The sequence below is a fragment of the Macaca fascicularis genome, chromosome 4 (assembly GCF_037993035.2).
Source record: "Macaca fascicularis isolate 582-1 chromosome 4, T2T-MFA8v1.1".
Taxonomy (NCBI): domain Eukaryota; kingdom Metazoa; phylum Chordata; class Mammalia; order Primates; family Cercopithecidae; genus Macaca; species Macaca fascicularis.
In genome coordinates, this window is record NC_088378.1 from 112989607 (window position 1) to 113004579 (window position 14973).

A 14973-nucleotide genomic window follows, 5' to 3' on the forward strand; every position below is an offset into this window, starting at 1 on the left:
TAATATATTTCTGATGTTGTTTCCAAAGTAAATTTGGAATAATTTGTTTACTCATATCTTGAAAATTTTATATAACAGAAGCATCAGCAACACATGCAACAAATAAACATCAACAGGATATTCTAGTTTCAGCTAGACTCATGTACTAATGAATGAAGATTAATTCAAAGTTAGACCTAATGCTTAAGAAAGGACTGGAAAAAAAGCACTATAATATAAAACTTTCAGGGTTTAGAAAATTATATATGTTATAAAAATAATGCACAAGAACTCATTTTGGACAGAGGTACCAAGAACATACATTAGGGAAAAGACAGTCTCTTTAATAAATGTTGCTGGGAAAACTGGATAACCATATGAGGAAGATTGAATCTGGACTCCCATCTCTAACCATATACAAAAATAAAATCAAAATAGATAGAAGACTTAAATATAAGAACTCAAACTATGAAACTACTAAAAGAAAACATTGAGGAAACTGTCTATGACATTGGTTTGGGGCAAGATTTCATGAGTAATACTTCAAAAAGCATAGGCAACTAAAACAAAAATGGATAAATGAGATCACAGTAAGCTAAAAGGCTTCTGCACAGCAAATGAAACAATCAACAAAGTGAAGAGACAATACACAGAATGGAAGAAATATTTGCAAATTACACATCTGGCAAGGGATTAATTACCAGAATATATAAGGAGCTCAAACAGCTCAATAGGAAAAAAGCAAATAATCTGAGTTTAAAATGGTCAAAAGATCTGAATAGACATTTCTCAAAAGAAGACATACAAATTCCAACAGGCATGTGAAAAAAATGCTCAACATTATTAATCATCAGAGAAATGCAAACCAAAACTACAATGAGATATCAACTCACCCCAGTCAAAATGGCTTTTCTCCAAAAGACAAGCAATAGCAAATGCTGGCAAGGAATTGGAGAAAGGGGAACCATCATACACTGTTTGGTAGGAATGTAAATTTGTACAAACACTATGGAGAACAGTATGGAGGTTCCCCAAAACACTAAAAATAGAGCTACCATATGATCCAGCAGTTCCACTGTTAGGTATATTTATCCAAAAGGAAAAAAATAGCAAACCAGTATATCAAAGAGATTTCTGTAGGCCCGTGTTTATCACAGCACTCTTCTCAATAGCTAGTGTTTGGAATCAGCCTAAGCATCCATCAATGGATGAATGAAAAAAGAAAACATGGTTGGTATACAGGATGGAATATTATTCTGCCATAAAAAGAATAAAATCCTGTCATTTGCAACAACGTAGATGGAACAAGTCATCAGGTTAAGCAAAATAAGCCTGGCACAGAAACACAAATTTTACATGTCCTCACTCATATGTGAGAGCTAACAATTAAAACAATTGAACTCACTGAGATAGAGTAGAACGATGGTTACCAGAGACCAGGAAGAATAGTGGGAAGGAGGGGGGAAAGTTGGGATGGTTAATGGGTGCAAAAATATAGTTAGAATGAATAAGATCTAGCATTGGGGTAGTACAACGAAGTGAATATAGTCAAAAATAATTTATTATATAATTTAAAATCACTAAAAGAGTGGAATTTGAATGTTCCCCATACAAAGAAATGACAAATACTTGTGGTGATAGATACCCCAATTGTCCTGATGTGATTATTACAAATCATATACCTATATCAAAACATCACATTTACTCCATAAATATATATATATATATACACATGTGATATACCCATAATAATTGAAAATAAAAAATTTAATAGCTGAAAATATAAGGCACAGAATATATTCAGTCTAGACAGTATTTAAGAGTTCAACTATCCCTAGATTTGGACATTTTAAAAAGTGTTTTCGGCCAGGCGTGGTGTCTCACACCTGTATTCCCAGCACTTTGGGAGGCCGAGGCAGGTGGATTATTAGGTCAGGAGTTCAAGACCAGCCTGACCAAGATGGTGGAACCCCGTCTCTACTAAAAATACAAAAATTAGCCGGGTGTGGTGGTAGGTACCTGTAATCCCAGCTACTCAGGAGGCTGAAGCAGGATAATCACTTGAACCCGGGTGGCAGAGGTTGCAGTGAGCCGAGATCACACCACTGCACTCCAGCCTGGGTGATACAGTGAGACTCCATCTCAAAAAAAAAAAAAAAAAAAAAAAAAAAAAAATTTTCTTCCGTGTTTTTTTTTTTGAAGCATTTAAGTGCCTCATTGCTATAAATAATGTGGTGCATATGTTTTGATTATCTAATCAGGAAAACCAGAATTTATTAAAAATCTGGGTAAGTTAGCATTTAATGATATAAATATTGCAATTGATAAATCAACTATTTTCTTTTTTTTTTTAATTTATTTATTATTATTATACTTTAAGTTGTAGGGTACATGTGCATAACGTGCAGGTTTGTTACATATGTATACTTGTGCCATGTTGCTGTGCTGCACCCATCAACTCGTCATTTACATCAGGTATAACTCCCAGTGCAATCCCTCCCCCCTCCCCCCTCCCCATGGTAGGCCCCGGTGTATGATGTTCCCCTTCCTGAGTCCAAGTGATCTCATTGTTCAGTTCCCACCTGTGAGTGAGAACATGCGGTGTTTGGTTTTCTGTTCTTGTGATAGTTTGCTAAGAATGATGGATTCCAGCTGCATCCAAGTCCCTACAAAGGACTCAAACTCATCCTTTTTTATGGCTGCATAGTATTCCATGGTGTATATGTGCCACATTTTCTTAATCCAATCTATTTTCTGTGATATAAATTTGCATTAAAATTATGATTAGAAAATTTCTGTCTCTATACATAATTTTACTGTTTTCTTAGACAGTCTTCATCCTTCAGTTATCACAAGTATGTGTAGTTGACACTCAAATGTACTCCGTTAACCCAGATCTGAATTTCTAAGATAAGCCTGAAGGTCTCTCTGACATTTTAAACAGAAGGTTATTCGAACCAAATACAAATTCTCCACCTTCAAATTTTTTTTCATTTCCCTTTTTCTCTGGCTAATGACTCATTATACTTCTAGTCATTTCTGCACCTAGAAACTTCATTTGTTTCTACCTTTCCCATTCATACCATATGTTTTCTACTAGAGCACTCTTAAATGACCTGTGGTTGCCCATATTATCTCTCTCATATTCTACCACACACATGAACGCACTAATCTTTTCATTATTGCCACAATTTATCTGTGTCAACCAATTTGTTCCAATCTCTGGCTCAAGATATGGTTTGTGTTTGCCCATCTTCATGAGTCTTTGTTATTTTCTTATTAAGTAAAGTATTGAAAAAATTGGACAACATACAATTTATTTTCTTAAAAATACTCATTACTACCCTCTTTGGTCATCAGTAGTCAATTTCATGTTTAACCATTCTCTAGCCACTTTAAAGTAAAAGAGAAACAAGCAGTTCAATTTAATCATACATAGTATAAAGTATGTTGAATGGGTTAGGCTCGACTATCATTATCATAAATGGATTTACCAAAGCTCTCAGCCTTGTGATCTTAGGAACTTGATTTTATCAGCAGTCCATATATTAGTTTGGGTCCTCCAAGAAGCAGATGTAATAATGGGATTAAACATGTAAGCGTTATATTAGGAAAATCTTCTTGTGACAAAAAAAGAGGGAACCAAAGAAGGCTGGAGAGCCCTCGCCCTACAATATCTGACCTCAAGGAAAGAGGGGTGGAATCCTTATGGATTGCCCTGGTGCAATGAAGTTATAAGGTAAGTTCAGCAGTGCTATTAAGGAATCCCTGGAGGCATAGTTAGAGCAATCCTGTGTGGCCAGGAATGGATCTGTGTTAGCATTTAACCACATTTGGTTATCAGCTGGGAGAAGCTTTTGGGTAGCATAGCCTTGGAAGCAACAGGATTTTAGAGCACAGCAACTGGAATCTTTGGTCAATTACCTCTGTAGTTGCTGGTCTGTATTCTCTTGGCCACCACAACTCTGACAGGTGGTTTATTTCTCAAAGCATAGCCCTCTAGCTAAACTCATAAGAAATTCAGTTACATTATATTAGTTGCTTTGCTTACACTAAGAATTAACCTGCAGTGTCAAATATTCATATTAATAATAATAAATCCCCTCCATGTTAGATTTCTGTCTAGGAGCTGAACTCCAATGCAGTTGAATTGGTGAGCATGGACTCTGAGCAAAGATTTAAATGGGCAATTCAAACTGTAGTGACACCAGGATATGACATTTGGATATATTTGCCTCCAACTAAGGCTACAGCTGCTCCAAGAGACATTCAGATCACACATGGACCCAAGAACTCCCCCTCTAGGCAGGGCTGGAGAAAGGCTGCTGAAGTACGCTCCTCAAGTATATCTCTCATGTACTGTGCTGACTGGTCCACTCTGTATTTGTTAGCTTTTGCACAAAACAAACCACCACAATACTTACTGGCATAAAGCAGCAATTTATTATCGATTTCTCCAGATTCTGGGGTTGGCCAGGTGATTTTTCTGACTGCACCAGCTTGACTGGGACAGGATGGCTTAGGATATCTGGAGATTCAATCCTCACTGTCATGTCTGGGTACTCAGACAGGATGGCAGGGAGAGCAGGGATGACTGGAGCCTTTCTCCATGTTACCTCTCATCCTCCAGAAAGCTAGTCTAGGCTTCTTCACCAGGTGGCATAGGGATTTCCAGTAAGAAGAAAAGGAAAGCTCCAATACGCAAGCACTTTTCTAATCTCTGCTTTTGTCATGATGTTTTAGCTAAGGCAAATCACATGGCAAATCCCAGAGTCAGTGTGGTGGAAACTATCTAAGGATATGGATGCAGGGAATCCTGAACAAATTGGCTTAGTCTGTGACACCATCTGATTAGTATGTTGCTCTTCCTCTCTCTCTTCCCCAGCCTCCTTGACTTCATCCTTTTCCTCCTATTCCTCATTCTTCTTCTTCATATTCTTTATTAGTATAAAATGAATAAGATCACATCTACATTCTTATATTTTCTGATTCTGGTGTAAAAAATATTTATGCTCTAAGGTACACTTCTATCTATGTTGAATTCAATTGCAATTTGTTAAAATGTTTATTCTAACCCTCAGTCTTGCCAACAGTGACAATCCATATCTTTCTACAATTCATAAGCACCCCAAGTATCTATGTGTTTTCCTCAGAGAAGAAGCTACAAATAACCCCTTTGAAACTGGTAAACATTACGTTGTGAAATTATGGGATTAATGTTTCATTTTGATAGTACCTGGTCAGTTCACTCAGTAGTGGCAATTCATTATATTTCCTGATTCTAATAAAATAATAGACATGTTTCTTCTTAAGTTTAGTTGTTTGAATGAGAAAATTAGGAGGTAGAAATTGAATAATATACGGCTTGTTAGAAACTATAATTTTCTCCTCTATGGCTCTTCTGTCAGCTAACTGTGTTGAGGCTATTATCACTATAATCAGGTGCTGAAGAATATAAACATGAAAGCAACATGCTAAAAATAAAAATAAGTGAAATGCTTTGGGGCTTTTTGCTTGTAATCTAGGTGGTGTCTAGAGCACGAGGTAAAGCTGTGCCAAAGAAATCCTTGGAGGCTGAATGCTTCCCTGCCATTTTCTAGACAGAGGTGTGTGGGTGACCCTACACAGTTTTCATCAGTACCACACGTATGCAGAGCTACACTGACATCGTTTGGTGCGGATGATAATCTTAATTTTTAGTCTCACAGATAGGCCTCAGACAATATTGCTGTTAGCCAAACCTCTACAAATATAGTGTTAACTCCTGGACCCCTCTCCTCACCACTAGAAGAGCCACTAGATTGATTTCACTTCAACTATGTTTCCAGAAAAATAATTGATCAGATTGGCCATTTGGCACAAATAACCAGTTACTCAATTTTGTACTATTCAACCAGGGGTGTGTGAGCGTGTGTGTGTGTGTGTGTGTGTGTGTGTGTGTTGATTAGTAAAAAGAGAAACAGGTGACACTGGCACTTGTTTTTTGAAGGTAGCATTTACCTTTAATGATTCAGCTCCACTCTTGTGTCCTCTTGAATTGGCTGGTATATTTCTGCCCTGATAAAGGAAAAAGTCGCTTTGACTTTGACTGAATCTCTGGTTGTTATTGTGAAATTTGCCTTTTTCTCTGGCTCACACTTTCCCTTAGGCCAATACTGGAACTCGTAGAAAATTTGTAGTGTTTAAATATTTCACACTGTGGTCAGATGCAGTGGCTCATGCCTGTAATCCTGGCACTTTGGGAGGCCGAGGTGGGTGGATCACTTGAGGCCAGGAGTTCAAGACCAGCCTGGTCAACATGGCGAAACCCTGTCTCTACAAAAAATTCAAAAATTTAGCCAGGCATGGTGGTGTGCGCCTGTAATTCCAGCTACTCCGGAGGTTGAGACAGGAGAATTGCTTTAACCCGGGAGGAGGAGACTGCAGTGAGCCGAGATCATGCCACTGTACTCCAGCGTGGGTGACAGAGACTGTGTCTCAAAAAAGTAAATAAATAAAAAATGAAAATAAATAAATAAATAAATATTTCACATCAAGCTATTTAGTTGGATTCTGCAGCTGCTGGTGGTCTGAAGTAGAGACATACTATCCTACTTCTTTATGGTTGTAATACATGCTCAGTGTCTACTCTGGACCCTTGGGATGGCTGTTTTTTGTTTATGCATCAGAAACTATTTGAGTATCACGTAGTCATTCATATTCTACACACATTCGTTCAGATGAAGTTATTTTTTAGTAATTGTCATGTTAACAATCATAACTTTAGTACATTCCAAGTTTTTGTTTTATGTTGCTGTCTTCCCTTTTCCAGCTAACACATCTCAGCAAATCTAATGTGATGTCCTGCTGAGTATTTTCTTGATAAAATATGCAATTCCAATTTCTCTATATAAAAATAGGAATTTAAAATATATACATTTTTAAATATCATTTTATATTTTTGCATATAAGGTTCCAGGAAACAAATGAAAAAAATTATTTCCTATTGTGTTTTGTTTTGTTTCTTTTTTTTTTTTTTTTCCAACTCTGAGAACGGCATGTCCCATTTTTAACTCATCACATCATGTTTTTTTTTCCAGGACTACAATGATGAAATTCGTCAGGAACAACTACGTGAATTATCTTACTTAAATGGCTCAGAGGACTCTGGTCGTGGCCGAGGTATTAGAGGCAGAGGGATCAGAATAGCTCCCACAGCTCCTTCAAGGTACATTCATTCTTACTTTAAATAAATTAAGGATGATGGCAGGCCTTTTCTGCCCTGCTTTATGTCATGATTATCACTAGCAGTAAACAGCAACATCAGCCACAATCACTACCACCACAGCAAAAACAATAACGATGAAAGCTTATCAGGTACAGAAGAGCTTTACACATATTAACTCACCAAATCCTCCATACTAGGAGATAACTAGCAACTACAGGTGAGAAATTAAAGTAGAGAAAGGTGTAGGAAATTAACCTAGGGTCACGTAGACAGTCTGACTCCAGAATTCACAGTTTATACTCTTAACAACTACCCCGAGAAAATAAGGCAGCAAACTGGAGATTTTCTACTTTCCTGTTCTATCCTCAGGATAAGAACACACAGATGATACAACTATTCACCTCTTCAAACCAAGATACCCTTGTATGAAGAGAAAACTGTAAACTTTTTCTGTGTTTTAAATGGTCCTTGAATTGATATAGTCTTGCTAGATAAGGAAGTAGATAGATAGAAATACAGAGAGAGATACAGATAACATATGTGCCATCAGCCCAGAAGGCCAGAACACTTCTTGCATGGCTGATGGTAAGGATATTCAAAGTTCAGAGGGTACTTATAGCTCCTCTTGGTGATCAGAGAGGATTTTATTTGATTTTGCTTATTTGCAAAGAAATTGGTATCTTTTTGTATTAGAATTTGTTTTGCAGGATTCTGAATTGTTTGAGATTTTAATAGAAGGCATTGGTTTGAAAAGAGTTAAAGTAAAAAATACTCATAGCCTTCACAGAACAACTGTGTGATTTAATCATTCTCTTCACCTTGTTATAATTGGCCCTTAAATCTCTAAAGGACAGAGATCTAAAATATTATTTCATATATTACATAAAAATTATCTTAAGATATGCTAAGATATTTTTCAGATTCAGTTTATTTACTTAAATTATACTTCAAATACTTTCAACCACCACTATCAACATAGCCACTGTTTGTTAACACTTAAATCAAAAATATCTCAAAATGTTTCTCACTGGTCAGAAACAAAAGTAAAGAATGATAAATTACCAAATAAAATATCAAGGAATACTATTTACTAGAGGTAAAATGCGGTAACTCTAGAAATTCTGTTTCACTAAAAGCAAAACTTCTGAATGTGTTCTAGAGCTTATTTATATTTTATCTTGAAAAAATCAAAAATAAGCTGTCTAATGCTGTTCAGGATCATTTGTTTATGCTAAGAATTAATGTGACATAACACAATACTGTACTTTTTTATGGGATGAGTGTTTTATAAAACCGTGTACATTTCTAAACTCATCTTGATGAGGTAAAAAAGACATGATTGCTAGTCATCTTTAATGGATTTAATCATAAGTTAAATCATATGAAATTGCAACTTTTGTAGTTCAACAAATGCCAATTTTACAGCTTTATGTGGTTGAAACTAAATATATATTTAGGATGCCTGAGGAGGGCACACACTTTTCTATTTCGTATGCCTTAAAATGGGGGGGGCATTAAAATAATGAATTTATCTGCATTTGATAGTATGAAATCATCATAGTAATAGATTTTGTTTTGTTATTGATATCCCTTAGTTGAATTTTGCATCTGGCATTTTTGAGTGGACCATATAAGATTTTAATTTCAGAGAAGCCTTATTCTAAGATTTCAATCCATTTAAATAATTGAATATAGGATAGTGCATTATGGTCTGGATTTTAATATATCTTCTTAGAAGAAAAATTTGATTGAAAGATTTTACTGTTTAATCCCATGTAACATACAGATCTGATACTATATACATAAAAATAAAATTAAATTAACGTTAAAAATTAAATTTCACTTCCAATGCTGTACTGATATCATTAGCGGTGCTAGCATTAATGAGAGGAAATGAAACAGAATTTTATTGTCTTCTGTTTCAAACAGTATGATGAACTGTATCTACAATTTAAAATGAATAAGAAAATAGCCTTGCAAAATAGAAAATCATATTACTAAGAGAACTTTGCATGAGTTAACAGTTGCTAATTTGAATTAAGTCATGAAATTATTACTGTATGAAGTTATTTAATTACACTTACATTCAAAAAGATGATATCTAGAATATTTTTAAATTATATAATTTGTTGAAAATATATTTAATTAAAACAATTTGCATTTCAATAATCCTATCTATAACTTTAATTTTCCAATAATAATGTGCACCAGAGAATAAAGTGTTACATCTGTATATTGTAATAATAATTTATTTTGAATAATTGATGAATAAAAATATATGACATCTCTAAACACATATCACCACTACATGTTACAGTGAGTGCAGTCACTGGAAAATGAAACATTAGGGGTAAATTTTGAAGGCTTTTGTTTACCACATTGAGAACTAATACATAGAACTAATAGAGTTTTTTTAAAAAGGATAGTAATCATATTTATTTATATGAAAGACTACTCAGTTATCACTGTGGATGATGCAGAAGAGTTACAGTGATTGAGAAAGAGAGACAGAGACAGAGAAACCATCTTATAGCAGGGGAGCCAATGAGAAAATGAGTCCATCATCCAAGGCAGGTAACAATGAGCAGCATTTGGAATAGACAGTGATAGGGCCAGATTAGAGATTGACATTTATATGAATTAATGCCAATTAGATGTTGGATAAGAAGGGTTCCCCAAGAGAAAGATAAATTTTTGGTGTCTAGCCTGATGAGAAATTGGTGATATCATTAAGAGTAGGTGAAGGATCAAATTAAATGAAGAATATAATTATTCCTGTAAATAATCTGAGCTTTGTGGATGGCTGGTGTGACCTCAGGCAGGTAACTTGTACTCTCCATGCCTTAATATCTCAACTTATGTTTAAAATAGTTTAGAACTGCCCACATGACAAGCTTGTCAAGATGCTTAAATTAGAGTATTCATTTAAGGCAGTGGTTCCCAAATTGGCCTGTATTCTGGAATCACTGGGAGCTCCCTGTCTCCAGAGATTGTGGTTTAATTGGCCTAGGATATGGCCTGGAATTTGGAACTTTCAAAAGATTCTCAAGTCACTTTAACATGCAGGCAAGTTAAGAAACTTCTGATATAAGGAAGACAAGCCAAGATATGGCATTGTGTTAGGAAGAAAGAGATTATAGTCATCATCAGAGGTAGGGATTGCAGGGTGCAACCATGAGATCAAGGACAGAAATTGGGTACATCCAGATTCCAAAGTGGGTCCAGGAATAGAAGCCAGTGAAGGAGGATAAGGAGTAAGAAGGAGGAATGAGGAAAAGTAGAGAAAAGCAGAGTCATAAAAGTCAGAAGAAACATTTTCCAGATAATGGTCCACAATCTTAAAAATAGTAGAAATGTGCTGTGGCATGGAGACTGTAAAGAAATCTAGTGGATTTGGAAATCAGTAGGCTACTGGTGATCTCAGCCAAGAGCACTTTCAAAAGAGGGGTGAAAGCAAGAACTAGACTGATAACACTCAGTTCAGAAATGTAGAGGAAGTCAGACAAATAAAGGAAAGGATCCTGTGGTGTGATTTTAGCCAGGGGCAGTATCCTAAAAAGAAGTGATGTGAATTAAGTTGGAGGAGAGAACAAGGAGGTTAATATTCCAGGGAAAGAACATAGTGGGTAAGAGGTAATGAGTCAGGTTCAGGAGACAGGTTTGCTAGGACTGTGTCTGGTAGTCAGTTGATGAAGGAAGAAAATGGAAAATTAGATTTGATATGATGAGCATCATATAATATTAGAGCAGAAGGAAGTACTAAAAATTTAGAAATCTGCATTTTACTCATTAGAAAAATATATCTACCTCAAGCCTGGGTAGTTATAATACTTACCCATGACTATTCAATAGTATAGTGAAGACTTGTGCATATAGTTTACAGTAGGGGGACCATATAAATTTATTGTCCACACATGGATACTTTTGAGAGTGTTAAAATGCTAAACTGAACAGGAAGCTAGGACAACAGTTCTAAAACCTGGACATATGCTCATCTTGCTAATGAGGAAATGGAAATGTGCTTGGAGGAGCAGTGAAGGCAAAATTGGTTTTTACATCCCTTTATATATTATCATGATAATACAGAATACTGTATTCTCAGCCATGTTGTACTTGAAGCCAGCACTGGGCCTCTGGGTCTTTGTGTTTCACCCTTTCCCAATCTAGGAGAGTATTCTTTATACATTAGACTCACAATAAGTTATCTGATCATTTCTCTATTCATCAGCTCTATAAGCTATTTAAAACTTTTTAAAGGCTTTTCCCGCATTCGTATTCTTCACTCATAAAAGCTCACTTTTACTTTAAGCAAGAAAGAGCAATCTGACTGCTATTCATAGCAGACAGCATAACCTACGTCCCCATATGTGGCTACAGCCAAATACTGTGATTGTTGACATCCCAATGATCATCATTTTTTTTCCCAAAGCTTTAGTGTTCCCACTGAAAGCAGTGCTATCTAGAGGCCAACCTTTCAGACATAATAATAAAAAGTGAAATAACTGTGCTTTTGCCCAAAGACTTCAGACAAACACTCAACCTTTCTAAAAGCTTCAAAATACCATAAAAATTGGCTACAACCATTTGATCTTACACTTTTATTGCAAGCTAATTTTGTATCAAGAACTGCAATACAAAGTATTCAGTGTATTATTTTTATTACAGATACTAAAGTATTCCTCTAACACCATAGTTACCATAAGAAAATATATTCTGTCAGGAACTGCACCAGCTCAGGGGGTTACATGAATGATGATAAATCAGTGACAGAGTTGTGATTTCAAGTGACCTCAAACTTAAACTGCTGTAATAAAATGATATCACTATGGTTAGACTTCCACATTTTATTTAAGTGCAGACAACTTTTTTTTTTTTTTTTTTTTGGTGAATGACAGCATTGCCCATCACTGTCTATAATCCCCAGCATAGAGGAGATGTAGACATCCAGCTGCTCAGTTTCAGAGATGGTCCAGTGAGTCATATATCAGACAATGTTCTGATTTGTGTCTTCTTGGAGAATTTGGAATTTAATGGGGTTATATTCAGAGTGGGTTTTTCTTTGTTTTTTTTTTTTCTTTGCTTAGGGTTTTTAGTTATGTAAAAGACAATAACAAAGTATTTTTACATGGTTTTTATAAGAACTAATCATAGTCAGTATTTGCAATTATTGTCTTCTATAGATATCAACACACTTTGTATCTTATATAATTTCTATTAAACACACACACACACACACAGAGAGAGAGAGAGAGAGAAATGTGTATTTCTTTCACTGTATGGAGGCTGTGAGATGAAAGCTTTTTCTGTGATAGTCTCTTTTCTCGCATCACCTGTTTCTCATCTATACATGACTTGTTTCTCTTAGGGGCCGTGGGGGTGCCATTCCTCCTCCCCCACCACCTGGACGAGGTGTTCTCACCCCTCGAGGAAGCACTGTAACCCGTGGAGCCCTTCCAGTGCCACCTGTAGCAAGAGGTGTCCCTACCCCTCGAGCCCGGGGGGCACCAACAGTGCCAGGATACAGGGCGCCTCCTCCTCCAGCCCATGAAGCTTATGAAGAATACGTAAGTACTCTCAAGAAATAAGTTGTAAGGATGAGTTCAATTGATTAGTTAACAAGCTACGTCTCAAACCGTTCATATACCATGAATATAGCAGGTAATGTTTGTTGCAGAAACGAATGTCATTTGCAAGAGAATTTAAGCAGTGCGTTTAAATGAGAGCATTTTGAGAAAAGGTTTCGTTTTACAGGTGTCATCACTGTTAGTGCAAGTTAAAGAGCTTGTATTTTAAGAACCAAACTATCCTGAGGCTTTCTTATCCTTAGGAAGTTTGATCAGATTTCAAATGAGAAATAATTATAAACAAAAAGTGAATTGCCATGTATTCAGAGATTTCCGGAACTTGATAAATATTAGCATAAAACTCAGAAATATTTGACAAATATAATATGATTATATTATACACTTTGGGACTATTGTAAGACCGTGTGGCTGGTCTTTCATTTATATATCCTGACTCTTTCTTTCACCATATTAAAGACGGGATTGGCATAAAAAATTCAAAAAATTATACAATGAACAGACGAAATGCAATGTTTCCAAGCATCCCCCTCCTTTCCTATCTACTATTATCTTTTGGTCATCTTATGTATCTAAACATCTTTTAACCTTTAGTTCTGATTGTCAGTATTCCACTAATTACACTGTGGTCCTTGTGTTCATTTCTCAGACTAGATTGTGAAACTTGTAAAAAGGGAAAATTTACTAACAGTGTAACAATAGGAAGTCTTCTGTAAATGTTAAATTTAACTGATGCAAGCCAGATCATTGTACTATGAAAAAGATTTATTTTGCCTTTAACCTCTCCAGCATGTCCATCTCCTGATCTAGGTATTTGTTTCATTCAACTGTCCATAAGCGTGCTGTCCTGTTCAACGTCTTATATAAATTATTTCTCATTAAACATAAACTCATCAAATACAGTTACTGTCACATATGGGGCACTCAAAACATATGGACTGGTTAATAGTCAAAACTTAGCTATAAAATAAAGTGAATATAGTTTATAGGTATTACTAAGAGTATATTAATTTTATCATGTATTCATTTTTAGGAATAATATTACTGCTTAAATATGAAATATTGACTATTATCTATAAGAGTGAAGTAAGTGTAAAAATCCACTTCTGGAACAGATGAAATGTGTTCATCTAAGTATCTTTACTACATCAAGTATTAATATTTAAAAACTTAGACAATCTTAAAATTGCAAAACCAGAAACAGAAATCATATTCTACTCTGCAAACAAACCCACAAGTCAAAAAAACTCAGGGACTAGACCTAGTTCTGCCATTTCTTGCCAGAGACATAGCACGTGAAAAATAAGTACTTGTTTAAATGAATTAAAAATCCACAACAAGGGTGGCAGGATCACTTTTATCTTTGAGGAACTGTTTAGCTCAACAATCTTTATGTACGTTGTCACTATGGTGTTTTTGTCTTCCAAATAGAGGCTTAAACAGATCAATTTTTAAAATTAAGAAGAGAGAAAAACTTAGTTATTGGGGACCCAGCCGCAAGGACAACATGGAGAGACACTAATTTTTAGAGAGGAAAAAGTATTATGAGCTTGGCGGACATCCCAAAATATATCTAGGAGAACATACTATTGATAATAGTAAAAAGTATATGGATATATTTTTGAAAAACTGTTTATAGCATATTTTATGAAAACCTGTCCTGTATTATATTTTCATTATTTTTGTTTCTGAAAACAATTTAATGAGTAAGGTTTAATATGTGGCTGATAGGCTGCTGGCTGCAATCTTTGAAATCCTTAGTGCCCAACCCCGATTAGCACTCAAGAGCTGCTACTCTCTGCTCTAATTTTAGACTATTGATTCCTCTGCAAGGGGTAAGAAAAACAAAAGTTTAAGTGTTTCAATAACAAAATAATAGCACCATGCTGAGTTGATGGTGAAAATCTCAAAGGAGTTCTTAACTTTCAGATAAAATTTCCTAGAAAAGCTTCCTTTTATTGTAAATCACGCTATGAGTCAATTCACTCTTCAGACTTCTTTCTCCCCTGCTGAGTTTTCAGTGTTAAATTTCTGACCACATAGAATGTATTTAGGTAATCAAATCCACTCCTGGCAGCTGGCCTGACAAGAAACAGCTTACTGTAATTGAGAATGCTGTTTAAAACCATCATTAGTGTTAGCTGAGTCTTAAAAGTTTTTTGAATTTTAGTTTGTTACACATCGTAACCCAGACTTTAAATATTT

The 14973-nt window shown here is 35.4% G+C and overlaps 1 protein-coding gene across 23 annotated transcripts in view; it reads left to right on the top strand.

Moving 5' to 3' along the window:
- The window catches only part of KHDRBS2 (KH RNA binding domain containing, signal transduction associated 2), a 634276-nt gene that overhangs the window by 371183 nt on the left and 248120 nt on the right, over nt 1-14973 (top strand). For all 23 annotated transcript variants that reach the window (XR_010586373.2, XR_012434458.1, XR_012434459.1 and 20 more), the window contains exons 5-6: nt 7059-7186; nt 12552-12750. Coding sequence is in view for 2 of the 23 variants with exons in the window: in XM_045391082.3 (XP_045247017.2) it covers nt 7059-7186; nt 12552-12750 (327 nt within the window). In the remaining 21 variants the exon portion in view is untranslated. The remainder of the gene's footprint in view (nt 1-7058; nt 7187-12551; nt 12751-14973) is intronic.